The 18,779-nt window shown below is 44.4% G+C and overlaps 1 protein-coding gene across 4 annotated transcripts in view; it reads right to left on the reverse strand.

The window, feature by feature from the left end:
* LOC120786253 (F-actin-uncapping protein LRRC16A) overlaps positions 1–18,779 on the reverse strand; it is a 35,836-nt gene that overhangs the window by 6,567 nt on the left and 10,490 nt on the right. For all 4 annotated transcript variants that reach the window (XM_040121577.1, XM_040121578.1, XM_040121576.1 and 1 more), the window contains exons 4-33: positions 13,537–13,596; positions 12,936–13,057; positions 12,128–12,225; positions 11,957–12,027; positions 11,279–11,352; positions 10,856–10,931; positions 10,480–10,568; positions 10,253–10,347; positions 9,712–9,798; positions 9,516–9,619; positions 9,293–9,370; positions 8,794–8,870; positions 8,372–8,476; positions 7,450–7,519; positions 7,238–7,319; positions 7,049–7,148; positions 6,774–6,828; positions 6,504–6,676; positions 5,976–6,044; positions 5,776–5,869; positions 5,554–5,652; positions 5,336–5,464; positions 4,457–4,579; positions 4,116–4,291; positions 3,165–3,252; positions 2,915–3,082; positions 2,652–2,718; positions 2,059–2,306; positions 1,392–1,507; positions 549–1,092 (exon numbers count right to left, since the gene is read on the reverse strand). In XM_040121577.1, the coding sequence (XP_039977511.1) occupies positions 549–1,092; positions 1,392–1,507; positions 2,059–2,306; positions 2,652–2,718; positions 2,915–3,082; positions 3,165–3,252; positions 4,116–4,291; positions 4,457–4,579; positions 5,336–5,464; positions 5,554–5,652; positions 5,776–5,869; positions 5,976–6,044; positions 6,504–6,676; positions 6,774–6,828; positions 7,049–7,148; positions 7,238–7,319; positions 7,450–7,519; positions 8,372–8,476; positions 8,794–8,870; positions 9,293–9,370; positions 9,516–9,619; positions 9,712–9,798; positions 10,253–10,347; positions 10,480–10,568; positions 10,856–10,931; positions 11,279–11,352; positions 11,957–12,027; positions 12,128–12,225; positions 12,936–13,057; positions 13,537–13,596 (3,537 nt within the window). The remainder of the gene's footprint in view (positions 1–548; positions 1,093–1,391; positions 1,508–2,058; positions 2,307–2,651; positions 2,719–2,914; positions 3,083–3,164; positions 3,253–4,115; positions 4,292–4,456; positions 4,580–5,335; positions 5,465–5,553; positions 5,653–5,775; positions 5,870–5,975; positions 6,045–6,503; positions 6,677–6,773; positions 6,829–7,048; positions 7,149–7,237; positions 7,320–7,449; positions 7,520–8,371; positions 8,477–8,793; positions 8,871–9,292; positions 9,371–9,515; positions 9,620–9,711; positions 9,799–10,252; positions 10,348–10,479; positions 10,569–10,855; positions 10,932–11,278; positions 11,353–11,956; positions 12,028–12,127; positions 12,226–12,935; positions 13,058–13,536; positions 13,597–18,779) is intronic.

Here is an 18,779-nt window from a genome sequence, read left to right on the forward strand (position 1 = left end):
CCATATGGTTTCAGTTTTACGTTTGTTTTATGTGAGCTCGCCAAAGAAAATTCCCATAGCTTTGAATCTTGACTTCTTGAATCTAAAGGAGCTACTGATGCAGTACGATACAGTCTGCTCTTATGGGCACTGGTCAGCAAAAAACTAAAACAAGCAGCCTGTGGTAATATATTTCAAATCAGTGCTTTTAGACAAGAGTTCAACTTCATGTATATAAGCAGTGATGTGATGTAGCAGGTGCCAGTCAAAGTACGAATGTGTTCGCGTTGTGACTTCAAATGTATAACTTAGCTTGAATTGATTTCTTATTGATCACTCCTCCTAGATTTCCATGTATTAACAGGAGCACGAAGCGCTAACCTTTGCATCAAGGCATCATAAAGTCACATCAAAGCTGCTTCATTGTGTATAATATAAGATATATGTAATGTGTGTATGTAAAATGTATGTTCTTACACTAATATTGAGACATACTGGTATCAGTACTTTGACTAATGATGGACTTACATCATTAGTATTATGTCTGTTGACCCATGGGCCCCACCCACCTTCTTTACAGCCATTCTCTCCTGCCTGGCCTTCATCTCAGCCAGCAAGTCCATTCCCATCACAGGAACACCAATATGGCGGGGTATGTGGGGGTGGTCCTTCCTCTCCACTTTCTCCTTCTTCTCCGGGTTTTCCTTCCTCTCTGGGCTCTCTCTCTTCTCCCCGCTCTCCATCTTCTCCACATTTTCCTCCTCCTTCTCCTCCTCAGCAGCTGGGGGACAGGCCTCCATCTCAGAATCCGTGTGGTTTGAGGACTGAGGCCCGTGGGGCTCCCGATGTGGCTCAACCACGGCCGCAGCATTTTTCACGGGCGGTGTGGGGGATGTGGGCGGCACGTCCTCAGTCACTGGGCTAATAGAAGAGGAGGGTGTAGCAGTGCTGGAGGAGGCAGGGTTGGGTGGAGTGGCGGAGGCGGCTCCGTGGCTCTTCTCTGAGCGGGACGTCCGGGATTTGATGAGGTTAAAGAAACCGCTCTTTCTGGACTCACGTTTCTTATCTGCTGATTCCGGCATGCTTGAGGATGGACCTCTGACAGAAGAAAGTCTGAAGAGGATTAAAAACAATAATAGAACAATATACTTTTATTTCTCCATGCAAGCCAATGAAATCTCAAAGGGTTTCACATTGTAAGGAAGCATCTGGTTACGTCTTTATGCTGATGACACACAACTGCACTTCGCTTTTAATCAAACTGATTTTGGGAGATTATCTAGTTTAACACAAAGGACATTAAAGGATGTGTAGATGAAACCTGAGAAGATTATAAAGAAATTATGTGTTTATATGTTGTGTGCACATCAGCATATTCAAATAACTGTTTCAGTTTAAAGCATGACTCTCACTTGAGGCTGAGTTTAATGACTTTCTTGGTGAAGAAGTCATCCAGACCCTCGTCCAGCTTTCCCATGATGCTGTTCTGCTCTGCCTCTTGTGGCGCCGAGCTGCCAGTGGCCCCCCGCTGAATGCACCGGCGGCGGCAATAAAACGGAAGTATGACAGATGAGACTCAATTACATTTAAGGTATTTAACCTTATCATAGGGAGTTATAACAACTTCAACAGCTGAATTAACTGTACTGTTGTTATAGATTCTAGAAATTTGTCAATCATTACTTATCAATACTAATGTCAAGATCATCACTACAGCCAGCGATATTTTTCAACATGCTGGAAAGGTACTGTACAAGGTATACTGTGATATGATGGAGCTGTTGTATTGTCTATTTCGAATTTATGAGTTTTGGAATAAAATCAAGCTTTAATAGGTCAAACATAAAAAGCACTGCAATGCCCCCTAATGATCTAATAAACATTCTTCACACTAAATTCAACAATAATTCAGTTTTTATTTATGCTATTACTTCTTATGTTGGCGAAGTCACCTAGTCTTTTTGTTAATAGATTTAGATTATATGATAAATGTGAATAAATAAATGTGCGCTGGTGCTGCTACTGAAAAACAATTGTTATGACTGATACTTTGGGGCTCGCTCCCTGACAGAAACCTACAGGTGGTCGGCTGGGCTTTGTCCTCTTCTTGGGTTTTGGTCGTAGTTTGGTGCGATGCTCCAGCGTCTTGTGCACCACCGGCGGCAGCTCGCCCAGGCAGGCAGACTTTGTGTCTGGTGAAGTCTGGGGAGCGGAGAGGTCTCCATAGTGGGTCGACATTCTGTCCAATGGCTGTGAAGGAGGAATAGGGGGGTCCTCAACATGGATAGGCACCTCCTCCAGAGCTTTGTCCAGGTCAAACTCCATCTCTGTTTTGTACAGAAGACATGAAAGTCATGTGGGAAAGTCAAAGAATCAAGATGAATATTTAGTACAGCCTGGTGGTGGAAAACACACTGGAAATAAGGAAAATTTCACATCCAGCAAGTCAGTAATGCCCTGTACAATTACATGGATGAAATATCACAAAAACCATACCATACGAAGAGGCCAACACAAACTGGCCAGGGAGTAGAATTACAGTGAACTTTTATTATACTTTAATCAAAATTAAAATTTAATCATGTAATGTGAAGGGCAGTGACAAGATGCTTAGAGACACGTTGAGAAAAAGGGACAGTAGCCTTCTGAAGTGATTTTTGACAACCACTCACCAAATGCAACAGAGACAGGGCGCAGCATCCTGACCAGAATACTCTTCCTCTTGGATTTAGGAGTCATCTAAAGAGCAAACACAGCTTTTTATCCTTTTATTATTATTATTATTCACATGAATAAGTACAGATTCTTTTAAATGTATGATCATCTTTGCAAAGCATCTGCTTAGATAATGATGATGACCTAGTATTTTTTAAATACCACACTGCTGTCTTCTCTAAATATGCAGAACTCATCACGCATATTTGTGTTCTCGTACCATGCAGGTGTCCATATCCTCCAGCCCATGTTTCCGATCCCGGTCGTGGCTTTGTTTCTGCTCCCGGTCTTGGCTCTCTGGTTCCAGAACCATCTCATCCAGGACCTCAGTCTCCGTCTGAGGCTCCTGATGCAGCAGAGGCTGAGTCTTCCTGATCAGATGGTCGGCCTGGAGACAGAGGGAGGAAGGAGGGGTGAGTGGGCAGAAAGACAAACAAAAAGAAAGACGGACGGATAGAGAGGACACTAACCAGAGTGTGCTGTGATCTGGACAGAGACTCCAGGATCTCATCCACAATGCGATCTGACAGAAGTGATGCCATGCTGAGCTTCACTTCGCTTTATCACAAAGAAAAAAACAAAGCATGCATTAATGAATGACAACACAGCACAACACAGGATAGGAAATCACATTTACTTTTCATACGGGTCTTCAAGCAGATCCACTGCCTAGAAGGCTGAAGGACCCGATCTGAACTGAACCACGTCTAAGACCCAGTCCTGACTTTGTATGAATGAGCATTTGAACAAAGAAGAGAAAATAAATCATCAAAAATTCTTCGGTTTTAACCACTTTTTCTTGACCCAGTTTTGTTACAAACACAAGGCAGGTTCAATTAATGATTCATTTACAGTTGTTACATAATCAGGTCCACTTTCTCTCAGACTCTTTCTGACTCAGGTCTGTTTAATTGATGTTTGATCTATTAGATAATCATCAGGTAGTTCTTATTCCTAACCCTTAAGACTTATAAGGCCTATGAACCCAACTTAAACAAATACAAATCCACCAAAGCTGACATTTCTACCCGCGTCCAGGCCACCAAAGAAACCAACGTTTCCTTGAATCTGTTGGTAGGAGCAGTGAACAGGTCAGTTTTTTGGGTAAAGGCTGTCTCTGCCTCATCACCACCCATCTATATTTAGTCTGTACAATGAGAATCAGCACACGCAGACGTCATAGAAAATCAATTCGTTATGGAAGCACATGACATTTATCTGGACAAAAAATGTGTTTACCACCTTGAAATCCCACATCAGCTGCGGTAACACGGCTAAATACTGGACTTGTTCTCCTGGAAATGCTACTCACGGACCTTTCTGATAATCAACGATAAAGGCAGGACTTTACGACGAAATAACCACAGACTTGACAAGACGTATGCTAAAGTAACCCGACAAACACACACGGCAGGTCAGACCTGATCTTGTTGATGATGTCGACCCCGGACTGCTCCAGTAGCGTGGTGGTGACGAAGCTGCAGGGAATGGTCATCCTTCCCGCTCCGGCCTTCAGCAGCTCCTGACGAAGGCTGCTCCTCCTCATCACATGAGGACACAGACCCTCAGCAGCGTCCACCATGGACACCAGCATCGCCTGCGGAGGAGGAGTCAGTCCAGTTTAACCCTCGTATGTTTAAACTCTGTGTGGTTCAGCATATGTAAGATCACATCCGTCGCTGTTCTCACAGCCGGCTGCAGGTTACAGTGATTTCCAGTGAGTGAAAAGCAGCTTTAGGCTTCTCTGTGTTCAGTTCAGTACCTGCAGCTGTTCGTCCATCACCCTGGCCACCTCTCCGGCCATCGACTCCAGTTTGTCCTGAATAGCGCCGACGCACGCACCCCTGGCCCCCCCACTCCTCAGGTGGTACAGGTTGGGGAGCAGCTGGAGGGATGAGCGAGGTATGGAGAAAATGAGAAAGAGGGACAAAGATCAAGACAGCAATGTTTTTTCCCCTGAGTATTTCTGCGGTCCAAAACTTTTGCTTGACATTAATCTGCATTTTTAATTTTTCATCAATGGAGGCTGTAATAATGTCAAAAGAATATTATCATAGTAAGTATTTGACATGCAGACTAGACATTACTGTTGAACTTCTGCTATAATTTTCAACCTTTCTGCTCTAAATTGCAAAAATATAACTTCAGTGTTTCTGTCAACCACAGGCACTTCAGCTGTGACAGGAACCGGGTTGGGAACTGCTGGTCGCCAGATTAAATCTCAAACTACTTCAAATCCCCTTGAAATTGGGCTGTGATATGAATTAAAGAGAAATCACACAGAATTGGCGATAGGCGACTAGTTAATGAAAACTAATTCGAGCTAGCTGTCCAACTAACCTATTCATTGAACACTGTTGTACCCCCCCATGCATAGCATATGTCAGCCATATATTAAGGTTGATAAGATGTGTTGTTCGCCTTTGAGCTTTGGAAACTCCACCTTGAGTCACCAGAAGAAAACATAAACTCTCACACGCATGTTGCGTTAGAGCAGCACATGTGGCGGAAGTCCTGGCTTTAGTGATGCAGCTCAAGTGTTTAAGTGACACGATAGAGATCACAGTTTAAGTGCTCTTCGCCGAATGTCTCGTATCCGAGTGCTGAACCCAGTCACAGTCTGGGGGTCATGTCTTCTTACTGTCTTGGAGTTCCTGGCGTCCTTCATGAGGTTCTCTGCCACCTTCATGTCCTCCTGAACCGAGTTGGTCTCTGTGAACCGCAGAGAGTTCAGGTGATCCTGCACCTTCACGCACATCATATCCACCATCTACAAACGGGCACAGAAAGGTCAGTGGTCAGTGTCCAAGAACAATTCAGCAACGGGTCTGAGAATCTTGTGTGCGTCGCTGTGCCTGCCTGTTGTGTGGTGGTGGTGACTATTCCTTGCTGCAGCCTGTACGCCTGCTCCTGCAGGTATTTCCGTGTCTCATGGTTCCTCAGCAGGTACTGCTCCATCTGCAACGCAAAACAATACGCTTAATACAACACAATGGAGACTCTACAGCGCTCTTTACAAAGCGTCACAAATCTACATTAAGCCATATGTTTTTGGCTTTTTTTTAAAGGAAGCGCAGTAACCTTTAGTAAGGCGTCCTCTGTCTTCTCTGGGTTCGCCTTCAGCGCCTGAGCAGCGTCCATGATGGGAACAGGCATGAAACGGATGGTGTAGTTCCTGATGGGGAGAGAAATTTAACATCATTTGTTTTTTTTTTCCATACGACTAAAAACGCCAGATCGAGGCTTAAAATGTGAAACATAAAACAAATTTTCATACTCACTTCTCCAGAGCAGCGGCTACGTCCTGTAGACCCTGAGGGCTGATGTTGTTCCTGTCCCACACTACTGTCCTGCAGAGACACACGCACACAGGGGAAGGAAACAACTTCTGAATAAAACAAAGTTTGTTCTTTTCCCTCATCTGTGAGAAAGTTTTCCGACAAGGCCAGGATAATCACTACTCTTTTGAGAATCGCTGACTTTCATACTGACCATATGGAACCAAGTACATTTAACTCAGTAGCCTTCAAAAGACGTTCCCACCCAACCAGTGCCACCAGTTCTTCTTTAGTAATATCTTAAATCAGTTCACAGCGGAGTCTTGATCCTAAACCTTTAGTAAGTGAACATTCCTTTCACGGATTTCTCTCATTTCTGTTGTAGAAAGTACGGACATTGCTTTGCATCTTTGGCTACTGAGGTTTTAACAGTTTTCAGATTTAAATAGTTTCCTCTAAAAGCAACTTAAAACAGGCACCTGACCTCTGTGATCGAAACTGTGCAAGATGCAACCCCGTTTCCTGGCTCACCTGAGTTTGGTGTTGATCTGCAGGGCTTTGGCCAGCATCTTGGCCCCCATGTCCCCCATGGCGTTTCCACTGATGTCTAGCTTGGTCAGAGAGCTGTTGCTGCCCAGAGCGTTGAGGACGATGGAGAGGTCGGCCTTCAGCCTGGAATCAGCCAAGGACAGCGAGGTCAGCGGCTGCAGAGGAGAGAAAACGAGTGGAAGGACTGTACGGGCAGACCAAAGTGTATAAAGAATGTTTCAGTTTTAACTGATGCCCAAAAGTTTCACTCACTGATTCCTCCTCTTGAATCATGTGAACCAGGTTGTCCAGGACCAGAGCCACATTTCTGGAGGAAAATGAGTACACAATCACAATGCAATTTAATGACTAAGCAGTATATTGAGTAAATCAACTTACACGGCACCAAAATAATAGTGTTATTAACACCCTTTCAGTCGTAAGATGTAATTTCACTGACTGCGTTTTTAATAATAAACCAATCCAGCTTGAACGTAGTCCTTGAGGAATATTTTGCTGACAATATTCGCTAAAAGTTGTTCACCCACTTGGACTTGATGTTGCTGAAGTTTTTGCCCAGTGAAAGGTGTCTGATGGAACGGTTCTTGGCCAGCCAGACCAGCAGAGTGGTCAGATCCATGTCCAGACCTGAGCAATGCAGCGCAAAGACATAAACAGGTCACGATCACGGTCAATGCAGCCCCACCATATATGTTCAAAGTCCAAAACGTCCTCACCATTGTCAGAAATGTCCAAACTGGAAATGTTGGGGATCTCAGCGATGCAACCCTCCAGGATCTGGGAGCCTCCTGAACGCAGCTAAGAGCAAAAGAAGGTCCGTTTCTCAAAATGTTTGTCAATACTTTCCAAAGCATACTCTAAATCTTTAGATCGATTTATTACTGTTTTACGGTGTGTTTCCATGTGCTGAGGTTCATGTCGGTTTTACCTCACAGCAGCTGAGATCCAGCGACACGTCACTGAGGTTTGGGTTGCAGCCGAGCCCCAACAACAATGCCCTGCACACAGGAACACAAATCAGACAAACCGGTTTTCAAACACAATCAACAGCTCACCGAGATCAGCGTCGCTGAAGCTTAAAGAAAGAACATTTTACAAAGTCAAAAACCCTCATCCTTTGATGGTCAGCGCACTGATGTATTTAGTGATAAAAGCTTTTAGTTTGCCTCTCGATGAAACCACTTTATTGGAATCCCTCTAGCTTGCCTCTACTGCAGTCGTGATTTCCTGTGTTTCTCAGAATGGCTTTTGACAGCTCACAGAAAACAGGTCTGAGCTTGCTGCCCTCATCAGTGTAAGGCTTGATATCGGATATTTTGTCAAACACTGAAGGTGGAAAAAGAGTCACCCCTTTTTCTTCAGCCGCTTTTAAAGCTGCATTGCATTCTGGTCTCTCACATGCGGCTGTGAGCGAAGAAATGAGTCTGTTTCCTCTTCTCTCCTGGATTTTATTCCTGTATGACTGAGCGCTGATAGGAGCCCTTTCTCTTAATTCTAAGGGATTGACAACTGACATTTATTGTGGTTTCGTTCTCCAACATCAAACCTTTGTAAATATCTGCATGTGACATTCAGCCAACTGTACATGAGGGGGAAGCAGATGCAGTGTTTTGATTCAGAGACGAGAACTGCTGAAGTTTTGAGTTCCCTTCATGGATATCTGCCAAACTCGCTTCAACACAGTTTAAATTTTAGGAAAAGCTCAATTACAACTGCCCATCACATCGACTTTTCGTCTGATGGTTTTTTGGAACTGAGGGGTTCCGTGATTCGTTGTCACCTGTAGGAAAACCCTTTACGATGCTTTGTGTGCCTTGCTAAAAACCGGATTTTGCTGGACGTCTCCTTACTTCAGAGCCTCCAGAGGCAGCTTGGTTCCCGACAGACTGACTGAGCTCAGAGCCTGAGCACAGCTGAAGAACTGCTTGAAGGACGAAGGGATTTCTTTACACTTCCTGTGTGAGTGTGAGAGATGTGTTAATATCAACACAGCAAGAGCACAGACTACGATCGCCTCAACTGCGTTTAAATGACTGTACACATAAACTATATTCACAAAAAAGCAATACTGATTTTTTTATTTTCAGGGTATGTTGGAGAATTAAAATGTCCTCAAAATTTCACTGACTTGATCACTGATAAATGAACAACACTTTTTCCAAAGCGACTTACTCTTTTAATCCTGTCAGATGCCATTTAGTATCTGTCCTAACATTGGAAACTGTTTAGGGGTTGTGTTGTCAAACGCTCAAGTGTAAGTTTAACTTCTTGCCTGTGAGAGAAGACGGCCTTTGACATGTTGAGGACAGAAAGATGCTTCAAAGATCCTCTGAGCAGAGACGCGCACACCTGAAGAAAAACACAAAACTGAACTTTAGCAGAAGATTCTGGAGCACGAAAAACGTACCCTCTTCCAGAATGTGCAGACCACTGCTGTGAGGAATATAAACATGCTACTGTTTATTTTTGCCTACTGTGATTTATTCCGCACAAGGTTTGTAGCGCAGGCAAAAATCTGCTTTACTCAACAACCTGGACTTCGTTACTTTTACTTTGCATTTTAGTTTTTTCTTACTTTAAAAATTGTATCATTTCAGATATTTCAGATCTTTCATTGGCTTTTGGAAAGAAGCTGCATCTGCAAACTTTATTTTATATTTTTTCTTTGTTCAACTTTACTCTTTAACTCAACAACTCAAAGTCCAGTAAGCAGGTATGATATATATATGTGTTTGTGTGTGTTTGTGTGTGTGTGCGTGAGCTGCTTTTACCTGCTCCAGAGAGCAGTCACTGTTGGACAGATCGAGAGTCTCCAGACAGTTTGAGTGACTCAGGAAGCTGTGCAGGTTCTGTGGAGAAAAAAAAACAAAAAGTACACATCGCCGTTTGCGAAATCCTCAGCCCTCATCTGTAAATGTGTCTGTTTTCTGAAAAGCTTTAATGAACTGTGGAGTTGAGGTGAAGCTGGATACGAGAGACGGAGCGGCTGGGTACCGGTAGGTCATCGCCTCTGAGCGAGTTTCCCGACAGGTCGAGTTGCGTGAGGGTGGAGGCGACAACCGGGTTGGCACAGAGAGCCTGACAGAGGCTGTTCACACCTGCAAAAAATCACAAAACATACTCACCTGAAAAAGACTATTCAGGACAAGAATGATGTGTTGCTACGCCTGTGTCTTTTCTGTGCGTTCACCTTTAGGAGACATGGAAGTCCTGCAGAGGTTCAGGTTCTTCAGGCCCATGGGCAGTTTGGCGAGTTGAGCGCTCAGAGCAGCAGCACCTGCAGAAAACGACATCCAGTCATCGAAGTTATTGGACTTTACAGAGCTGAGGGTCTCCCACATGGCCACCAGAGGACGCATGACTTCAGCTGAGAGGACTCTGTAAGACTCAACAGCAGCGGAGTCCCAGCATGTCTCAGAAAGCCACATTTTAAACCACTGGAGATCATTATTCAACAAGGAATAGGAGTAGTAGGGGACCAATTACGACATCTTGTCAATGGTCACGATGCCCAGCTTTTGTAAAATGGATGTGAAAGAGAAGCAAATGTTTCGCACGATGTAGAAGAAACAATAAAAAAAATTCAATATATCAATCTAATGTTGAATATCTAATCAAGACGATCTATACCGTAAAACTTTTCGGGACACCCAGATAACCCGTATTTGCATGCCAAACTTCATCTACCCACTATAAACAGTGTAGGTGTGTGTGTATGAGTGTGTTTTAACCTTTGTCCTCCAGTGAGTTGTTGCTCAGGTTGAGCGTTTGCAGCGTGGAGGCGGGGTTTTGGGACAGAGCGCTGGCCAGTTTCTGAGCAAAATCACTGAGGAAGAGGAGGAGTGGAAATCAAAACGTCACGCCGAGTGTCTCGTCTCTCGTCACACACACTGAATCCAACACGCAAAAATGAACTGTGTGTCCCGGTAGCGCACACGGTTCTTGTTTGACCTCTGACCTTTTGAGCCCAGCGTTGTCCAGCACCAGCTCCTCCAGCCGGCCGGAGCGAGCCACCACTCTGAGGATCTGGTCGCACACGTCTGTCGACTGGAGGGCAGAAAACACACAGCGCGCACAGGCCTTTCAAGAAACTTCACATCGCTGAGATTACCCCGGAGCAAAAACAGACCTGACTTCATGAACATCCTATTGCAAGTGATTTCTGCTTTAGCGACCGGAAGTCCTACGCCTCGTGGTAATTAAAGAAATAGAAAAAGATCGTTTTTCTCAGAAAAAAATTGAATTTAAAACAAGAAGCAGACGGTCTGGTGTAGAGGTGGTTGTGTCAGTGGTGCAGTGTGGTTTCTGGGTAAAACTGAACTGCGTGTTGTTACCAGTTTGTAGTCTTTGGCGGAGAGTTTGGTGAACCACTGGTTGTACTCCAGAGCTGCGATGATCGCCACCAAGTCCCTGCGAGGAAGAATAAAAATAAAAATACTGAGGAGATACAGAGCTCAGCCATTATATTCATGCTGCTTTTTCCAGAAACTGCTGCTAAGTGATGTCAAAGTAACAAATAAAATTAAAAACAATAAAACACAGAAAAACATTGATCTGAAAAAAAACAACCAAAAAAAAAAAACCAACGTACTGCATCGATAAATCTGTTGGTAAAACCATATGACAAATATTCATAATCCCAGAGGATGAAATCCTTTTTCATCATCTCACCTTCATTTTGATCAAAATCTTGAAATTCACAGTCAAAGCCCATCGCACAATACATGATTAATCCAAGGTGTTGAGGAGCGACGTACCTGTTCTCCAGGTGAATAAAGTCCTGCAGGTTGAGCTCCCTGGTGTCCTGAGTGAGATAGATGGTGTCCACATCCTGGAGGAAGTGAAGACGTCAAGAGGTGAGACAGACAGAGAAGCAACAAAGAGCTTTATGATGGTGTGTTCAGGTACAACCCAAAGCGAAACACAGCAGCGGCAGAATGGAAAAGACAAAGACAATGGAAACACGAAACAGATGAGAGGGACTGCTTGGACTTAAAGAGCAGAGGAGGAACAGATGGGACTGGGTCATTAAAAACAGTCGCAGAAGAAACAGCAGAAGAAGGAGAGGTGAAAAACAAAGGGACACAGAGGAAAAAGAAAAACCTATAAGAAAAGAAAAACAACAAGCAAAAGAATACAGGAGGACCATGAAGAAAATGAAACACAAGCGGAAGAAACAGAAAGATAAAACAAATACTAGGGGGAAGAAAACAAACATATATTTAGCGGAGAAAGAAGAAGTAACAAGAAAAAGCAGAAGATAAGCACGTGAAGACATGTCAGAAACAGCAAAAAGACAACAAAGCAGCCGGAAGAAACAGGAAGAACAAGGCAGATGAAGATGACAATCACTTGGAAACGAGAGGGGGAAAAAAGGCAGAAGGTGAAAAAGAAGCTGCAGCAGCAGAACAATGATCCCAGTCTGCAGAACCAACCCATTGGACCTCCTCTCTGTAGGGTAGACCCAGGTAATCACATACACACCAGTACTGATGAGAGAAACCCCCTGGAATGAAGAGTCACATAACAAGAACTGTTAAGCACTTCAATACAGACACTTTGAACATTTGACTCCATATGACTTCAACATGTTGAGGCAAATTAACCGCAGGGTCCCAGGTCAGCCGAGCCCTGCTCGTCCCAGATGGCCTGAAGGGCTGCCGTCCTCTCTGGAGGCTTCAGAGTCAACTTCCTCATCACCTTTCTTCCTTACAGAGAGAGGGACGGCCGAAGAATGAGAGAGGAAAGCAAGTATTAGCCTCTGAACCTGATCTCAATCTTAAGAGCTTCATGAAGCCAGCGGTCGTCACACTTCAGATCTTCAAAGACAGGAAAAAAAAATACTGAACACACACACAAACACACTCTGAAAAATCTGTGCGGTGCATCCCGGACAGAGACAATGGGAAAGGCAGCCAGTGTCCAGGAAGCCCATGCTTTACTATATGGAACAGGCCCCAACCAACGAATAAGGACTAACCCTAAGGATTGTTTTGGGTTTTTTTTGGTTCAGTGATTTATTTTTAAACTTGCAAAGTGTGCTACACATTTTCAGTTCCTCGTGCTATAAATTCACCTCTCTGACTAATGTCAAAGATTTTCTGACATTAGTCATTAGCTGTTGTTTCTTGAAGATGCACCTACATCCCCAGTCCCATCGGCTTTCTCTCATTTTAAACAACCTGTGGATCCCCTTAGGTGGTAATCTATAACTTTACACACGTAATTGTTAATTGTTGCTAATTGTTTGTAGCGTTTTAGAAATGCACCGGATCCAGAATCGTAAAAACCTCCTTAGGAAGCACCTGAATCTTTCCGAGCCCCTGAAAGCCACTGAAGCGCCCCCTTTGTCTCTGTCCTCTCTCTCCCAAGGTCCCTGTGAATACATTTCACTGCTGGCCGCGTGGTACCTACACAGGTGAGCCCGCGGGGCAGATCCGGTGCAGGCAGCTGCCGATGTGAGCGATCACCTCGTCCGCTTCCTCCGCCGAGCCCAGCCGGAGGCTCCATGGACCGCGCTCGTGCTCCAACACCAACTGCAGGGGCGATGATAAAACACAGACATCCCACGCTGTTATTATGATTGGATTTCCATGAGGCGGACTGAGCAGGTGAGTGCAGGCGAAGCTACTGATCCTTGCTGGTTCGGCCGGTTTTGAAAAACCGTCACCAGAAAGGGACGAAAAAGAGAAGACGAACCTGGACACTGCTGATGAAAGGTTGAGATGATTCCTGGTACTCTGCACATTTTGTCTGTGTGAGTGAACTGGCATGTTTGTGTGTGTATCAAGAAGGAATGTGCCAACTCCAAAACACTCACACACACACACACACACATACAGACACAGTACAAACTTAGACGGTAAGTCAGCCTTAAATATTCCTCCTTACCCTTCCTGAAACGCAGGTGGTGTTGAAAGACATCAGTGATTGCGGCACCTGTGTGTGTGTGTGTGTGTGTGTGTGTGTGTGTGTGTGTGTGTGTGTGTGTGTGTGTGTGTGTGTGTGTGTGTACCTGAGTGGGCTTATTGCTGCTGATTCCCTGGATATCCAGGTAGCTGAAGGACTGTTCAACCTGAAACAAGCAAGAAGAGACGGATCAGAGACGGAAGTTCATTAACATTTCAAAATAGTCTTGCATTTCAACATGTATTCATAGAGGCATGGCATGGACGACATGTTAGGTTTTGTTTTTTGTTTCAACAGTTCACAAATGCAAGATTTATGTTTCCCAAGGGAAAACTTGCTCTCCATAACGTCAACACTACTCAGGAAAAAAAACCTAAACTGGTGGATTTGTGTCCTCCTGAGAACTGAAGGATTTTCCCAGGAAACGTTTACCAGACACACACAGCCCCGAAGTGAAATCTTTCAGTGACTGGATGCGGAGCGATTTCAGGTTTCATTCGCACACTCCTAGGTGACTGTCTGGCGTTTTCGTGTATGTCCTTGTCGTTGTTGTATTCCATGATTAACATTCAGATACATTTTCCTTTCCTGTTTTCCCAAAAGGAAGCAAAACACGGTTGGTGCCCACGAAGCACCAACCGTGTTCCAGGACGTATGTGTCCCCATATCCACATACTTTTGTATACTTTTTGATACTGGGCTGCTTTTCCTGGTTTGGGTTCCTTCATTTCCAATGAGGGGAAAGCTTAATGCCACAGCACACAATGGTGTTTTAGAGAACAGTGCGCTTCCAACTTTGTGGCAGAATTTTGGCAAGGGCCTTTTCCTGTTTTTTTTTTTTTTGTTTTTTTCCCATAACAATGACCCTGTGAACAAGGCCAGGTCCATTAAGAAATTGTTTTCCCAGAGCCTTGACCTCGGCCCCCTCCGCCAGCTTCGGGATGAACCGGGGCGCCGGCTCGCGGGCCGGACCCTATCCCCCAGCATCAGTGTTGGACCTCACCGATGTGGCTAAACGGGGACCAGGTCTCCGCAGCAAGGTTCGGGAATCAGGTGGAAAGCCTGAAACCAGACGAGCTGAGGTCGTTATAGCAACAGACTAATGCCCATGGTGTTGGAATGGGTGGAATGCTCAGCTGTCCGCATACTTTTGGCCACATAGTGAATCAAGCTGCACATTACTGCCTTTGCTAGATAAGCCCGACCACATGGGCTTAGCTACGTGGCTAACATTTTTTTTTCTTTAGGTCAGCTAAGCTGAGTCTTGTCAAGCCCCGACTTGTTTTGGAGTTTTGCAGTAGAGATGAGAGCTGCAGCAAAGATTGTTTACTGTGTCACAATAACCTCCATCTGGAAGTCTTTCTTAACAGTCTGGTCACTTGAAACGCTTTGATGAGAGGATCTACATTATGCACTTTATGTGATCAACAAAGCAAAGCCGGTGCAGTCTGAATCCTTTTTATTAAATTAATCAGAAACAGAGATATGCGGAGATAGGAAGGCATCGTTATCGTAAAGGAGCTCAACAAACCCCAGGATAGGAAAAAAAATAAAATCACGGAGACAATAGGAATGTAAGAACACAAGCTACAAATAGTCTGCAGAACAAATGTCTGGAGCAGAGTCGTAACCTCACACACATTTCCCCTAGAGTCCGGAGAGAGAGAGAGAGAAAGTAAAAATAATAGTGGATTCTTAACTCGCTGCCAAAAGAGAGCAAGTGAGAGGGAGGAGGGAAAAAAAAGGAGAAAAACAAGAGGGAGAGAGGGTAAGAGACAGCAAAGGGGAGAGTTACGAAAACGAAAGTGAAATACTGAACGAGGGGAAACGAATAAAAGATACAGAAGTAAAAGAAGAGGTAGAAAAAGACAGAGAGGGACCACAAGAGTGGGAGAAGGAGGAAAGAGAGGAGGAGGAGGAGGAGGAGAGAGAATGGGAGACAGGAAGTTTAGAAAAATGAATTAGAAATGTAGAGAGTGAATTACTGTGACAGAAGCAGAACAATGAAACAGAGCGAGAGGAAGAGAGGGAAAGCAGGAGAGGGCGAAGGGCACAGAGAACCAGTGCCCCCTCCCCTCCTTTCCTTGCCAGCTGTTAAATTCCTCCATTGTCTTTTTTTCACCCTCTGCTGCCTCTCTCTGCTGGGACAGTACACACTGAGGAACAAACCACCCTCTGTTCCTCTCTCTCTCCCTCTCTCTATCTCTATCTCTCTCACACACACACACACAGCATTAGAAAAACCACCGGCCCACTCTGGGACAACAGATCAGGGGTCAGCTGTCAGAGGGAGTCCATCAGATTTTATTCAGGGGCATTTGTGAGTAGAGCTGCTTTGGAACTGTAGCTATCACGTGCGATGTATCACCCAACAGTATTTAAACGTACTTCAAGAGGCGCCCAGGCTGTCGACGGGCAAAGTTTTCTGACACCTAAGTATGTAGACAGAACTCGCAGACCTAAATAGGCAAATGTAGAGCATTAGAACACACAGCAGAGAAATTCATCTCAATGGTACAGAGAGTCCTTTAAATCAACTCTTTGGGATCTGGCGAGATTTGATCTAAAACAGAGAATTCACTCTGTCAAACTCTCATCTCTCCCTTAACTTTGGACTTGCACACATAACCTTTATTTAAAATGAGTAATCTCGTTGAGATCAAGAAATATTTGGCAGACGTTACCCGCAGTCCCTGCAGGCCAGAGGACACTTTGTCCAAATTTGGACTAAAACTGCACCGTGTGTGGCAGTGTGGAATCGCTGAGCAAAAATCGTGGATAAATAAAAGACACATTTATTAATGAACCGTATCAGAATATGGTTGAAACCGCAATAGACTCTTTTTTACTCTGCTGTTACTGCTGCTCTGAAAACTTCCCGGACTTCCTGTAAGTCATCAGGAACTGGGGCGATTCAAGTTTTGTACATACGATAAGCAAATGTCTGGTTAAAGGAACCCTTTCGAAATCTAGAGGAAAAGACTTGGTAGTCAGTTTATTTGACTAACTCCACGTTATGACTTCTATGTAACGAAGCTCTTCAAACTTTTTTGCTTCCAGCTCCGTGGAGCCACAGGCAGAGATGCAACGAGAAGTGTCCTAAGGTTTACATCACTACACCGATAAAAGCTTCAATCAATTTTCAACTACAGCAAAGTAGTTCGCCCGGCAACTGAAGGGGCGGGTCTGGTCCAAAAACGATCACGGACACGGAAAGCGGATGTGGTTTCTGTTGAGACTACACCGGGAATCCACATACATATCCACACCACATGTGTGTGTTCACATATACGCGTTGACACGATCTGAACGGTCATAAATTTTGGGCCCGTGGGAGAAGGCAGATAAAAAAAAACTCTGTCATCTTTCAAAATTTCTCCGGATGTCTGTTGTTTCGAGATGTTATTTCCCACTGCCACAAGGGGTCAGTCAACAGATGGTCGTACCTTCAAAGAAAATAAAGGCGGACTATAGTCGCGCGACCAAAAAGGAAGAGGTCACGATCTGTCACGATTCTGCGCTTTGCTCCAAGATACTTCAGCAGGATGAGGGTTTTGAATCTTAGAGCTCTCACGCGTCCCGACATCCAGAGCTTGTTTCAGCGTGAGTCGACTCCAGAGCCCAGTTTCTCTCTGCGTCAGACTTTCCCAATCATTTACATGGTGTCTGGCCCGATTCTCATTAAAGGAGCAGAAAAAAAAGAAAACCTGGAGCGTTACCCGGGAGCCATTAACATCAAGGCTGAGAAAAAGGAAACGGCATCATTAATTCTCGAACGGCGTTTAACCGTCGGTTCACTTCTCTTTTAAACAATATCAGACTCTGATCACCAATGGATTCTAAAGCAGTTTACGGAGCTTAAAATTAGGAAGCTCATGAGTTCCAGCTTCAGTCTACATGTGAAATGGTTTCTGTGATTCCTAACCCGAGGTGTTTGCAATTAGTTTTACCTGAGGTTTGTTCTTCTATAACGTTCTAGACTCTTTATAAATCCAGAAAGACCACTCTAGAAACGGCTATTTTCTCGTGAAAAAGCACGTAGGTTACTTACTATCCCTTGAAAGCGCTTTTAGCTGTCACTGTTACATTTGCTTTTACGACTGTATTTGTCACTATTTCATATGAAGACAATCGTCACAGTTCACGGCTTTCAAGGAACATTTTGTGTTTAGGTTTTTACTGTTTCCAGCATGATTCTCTCTCTCTCTCTCCCTCTCTTGCCCTCCAGGTTGAACTTTTCCTCCTCTCGCTGCTTTCCTTTCCCACAGGCTGTGTTCTCACAGCTGCATTGTGGGTAAAACTATCAAATGTCTCCATATGGCGGGACCTGTTCTCATCTGGGTAGGGAGACGTAGAGAGAGGGAAGGGGAAAGGGAGGCTTCAATATTAAGTCGGATAAACAGAGAACCGGGAAGAAAGAAATGAGCCCTAATGTGGGTTTATGAAGTACAACGTGAAGGATAAAAGCAGAGATTAGCACAATATATTGTGAGAAGTTAAAACACATGCATCGGATAGTAGGTTTAAAGGATAAATTATGTTGAAAGAAGGACTAAATTACCATGAACACACACACTAGTTTATTTTGCCTCTAACCCACATAAACTGCCGCGCTGCTGGAAATAGAGCACCTCAATGTGGATTAATCCGTTTTTTAAAAATAGTCCCCACCAAATGTTTTTGGCAAATGCCACTCAAACAGGAGGAAACACGTTGGCAAGTTGTCTTGAGAAATTACCGAGCCTCTTCTAAAAAAAGAAACTGGATATTTGTGAGGCCGTCGTAAAGGTTTAGCTCTTCGGTAGGAGCCGGGCTCCAGGCTGAGGGCCTCATGCAGGGAAGTCAGAGAGCACCGAGGGACACGGCAACACACTGCTGGTTTTGGGTCTTTTCATGGGATGTGTTGACAATAAAGAAAAACACGCGATACTGCCACCCCTATACTTTAGCGAGCAAATGACATCAGACTCCAAATGTGCAGGATCATGACTAGTGTACGTGAAAACCAGTCGGTAAAGCTAAAGACATTTTAATAAGATGCTTAACTGCTCACACTGAGTTAATGGGGCAAACTTTGTGCTTTGATACTATCAGACATCAAGTGCCAAAGAAACCCGAAGGCGTCTCTGGAGATGATAATGAATTCTGTTGCACTGGTGATGAATTACAGATGGATGATTGCTAAAGTGCTAGCCTGCTCAAAATGACAAAGCTAGCAGGTTGCTGTTTAGCGGGTGTGGAGTTTTCTGTGTTCACCCTCTTAGTTTAGCATTGTTAGCATGCTACCATTTGCTAATCAGCACAAAACACAAAGTAGAGCTCAGGGCTGATGGGAGTAAACTAGGGTAA

This window comes from Xiphias gladius, chromosome 24 (genome assembly GCF_016859285.1).
Source record: "Xiphias gladius isolate SHS-SW01 ecotype Sanya breed wild chromosome 24, ASM1685928v1, whole genome shotgun sequence".
In the NCBI taxonomy this organism is placed as follows: domain Eukaryota; kingdom Metazoa; phylum Chordata; class Actinopteri; order Istiophoriformes; family Xiphiidae; genus Xiphias; species Xiphias gladius.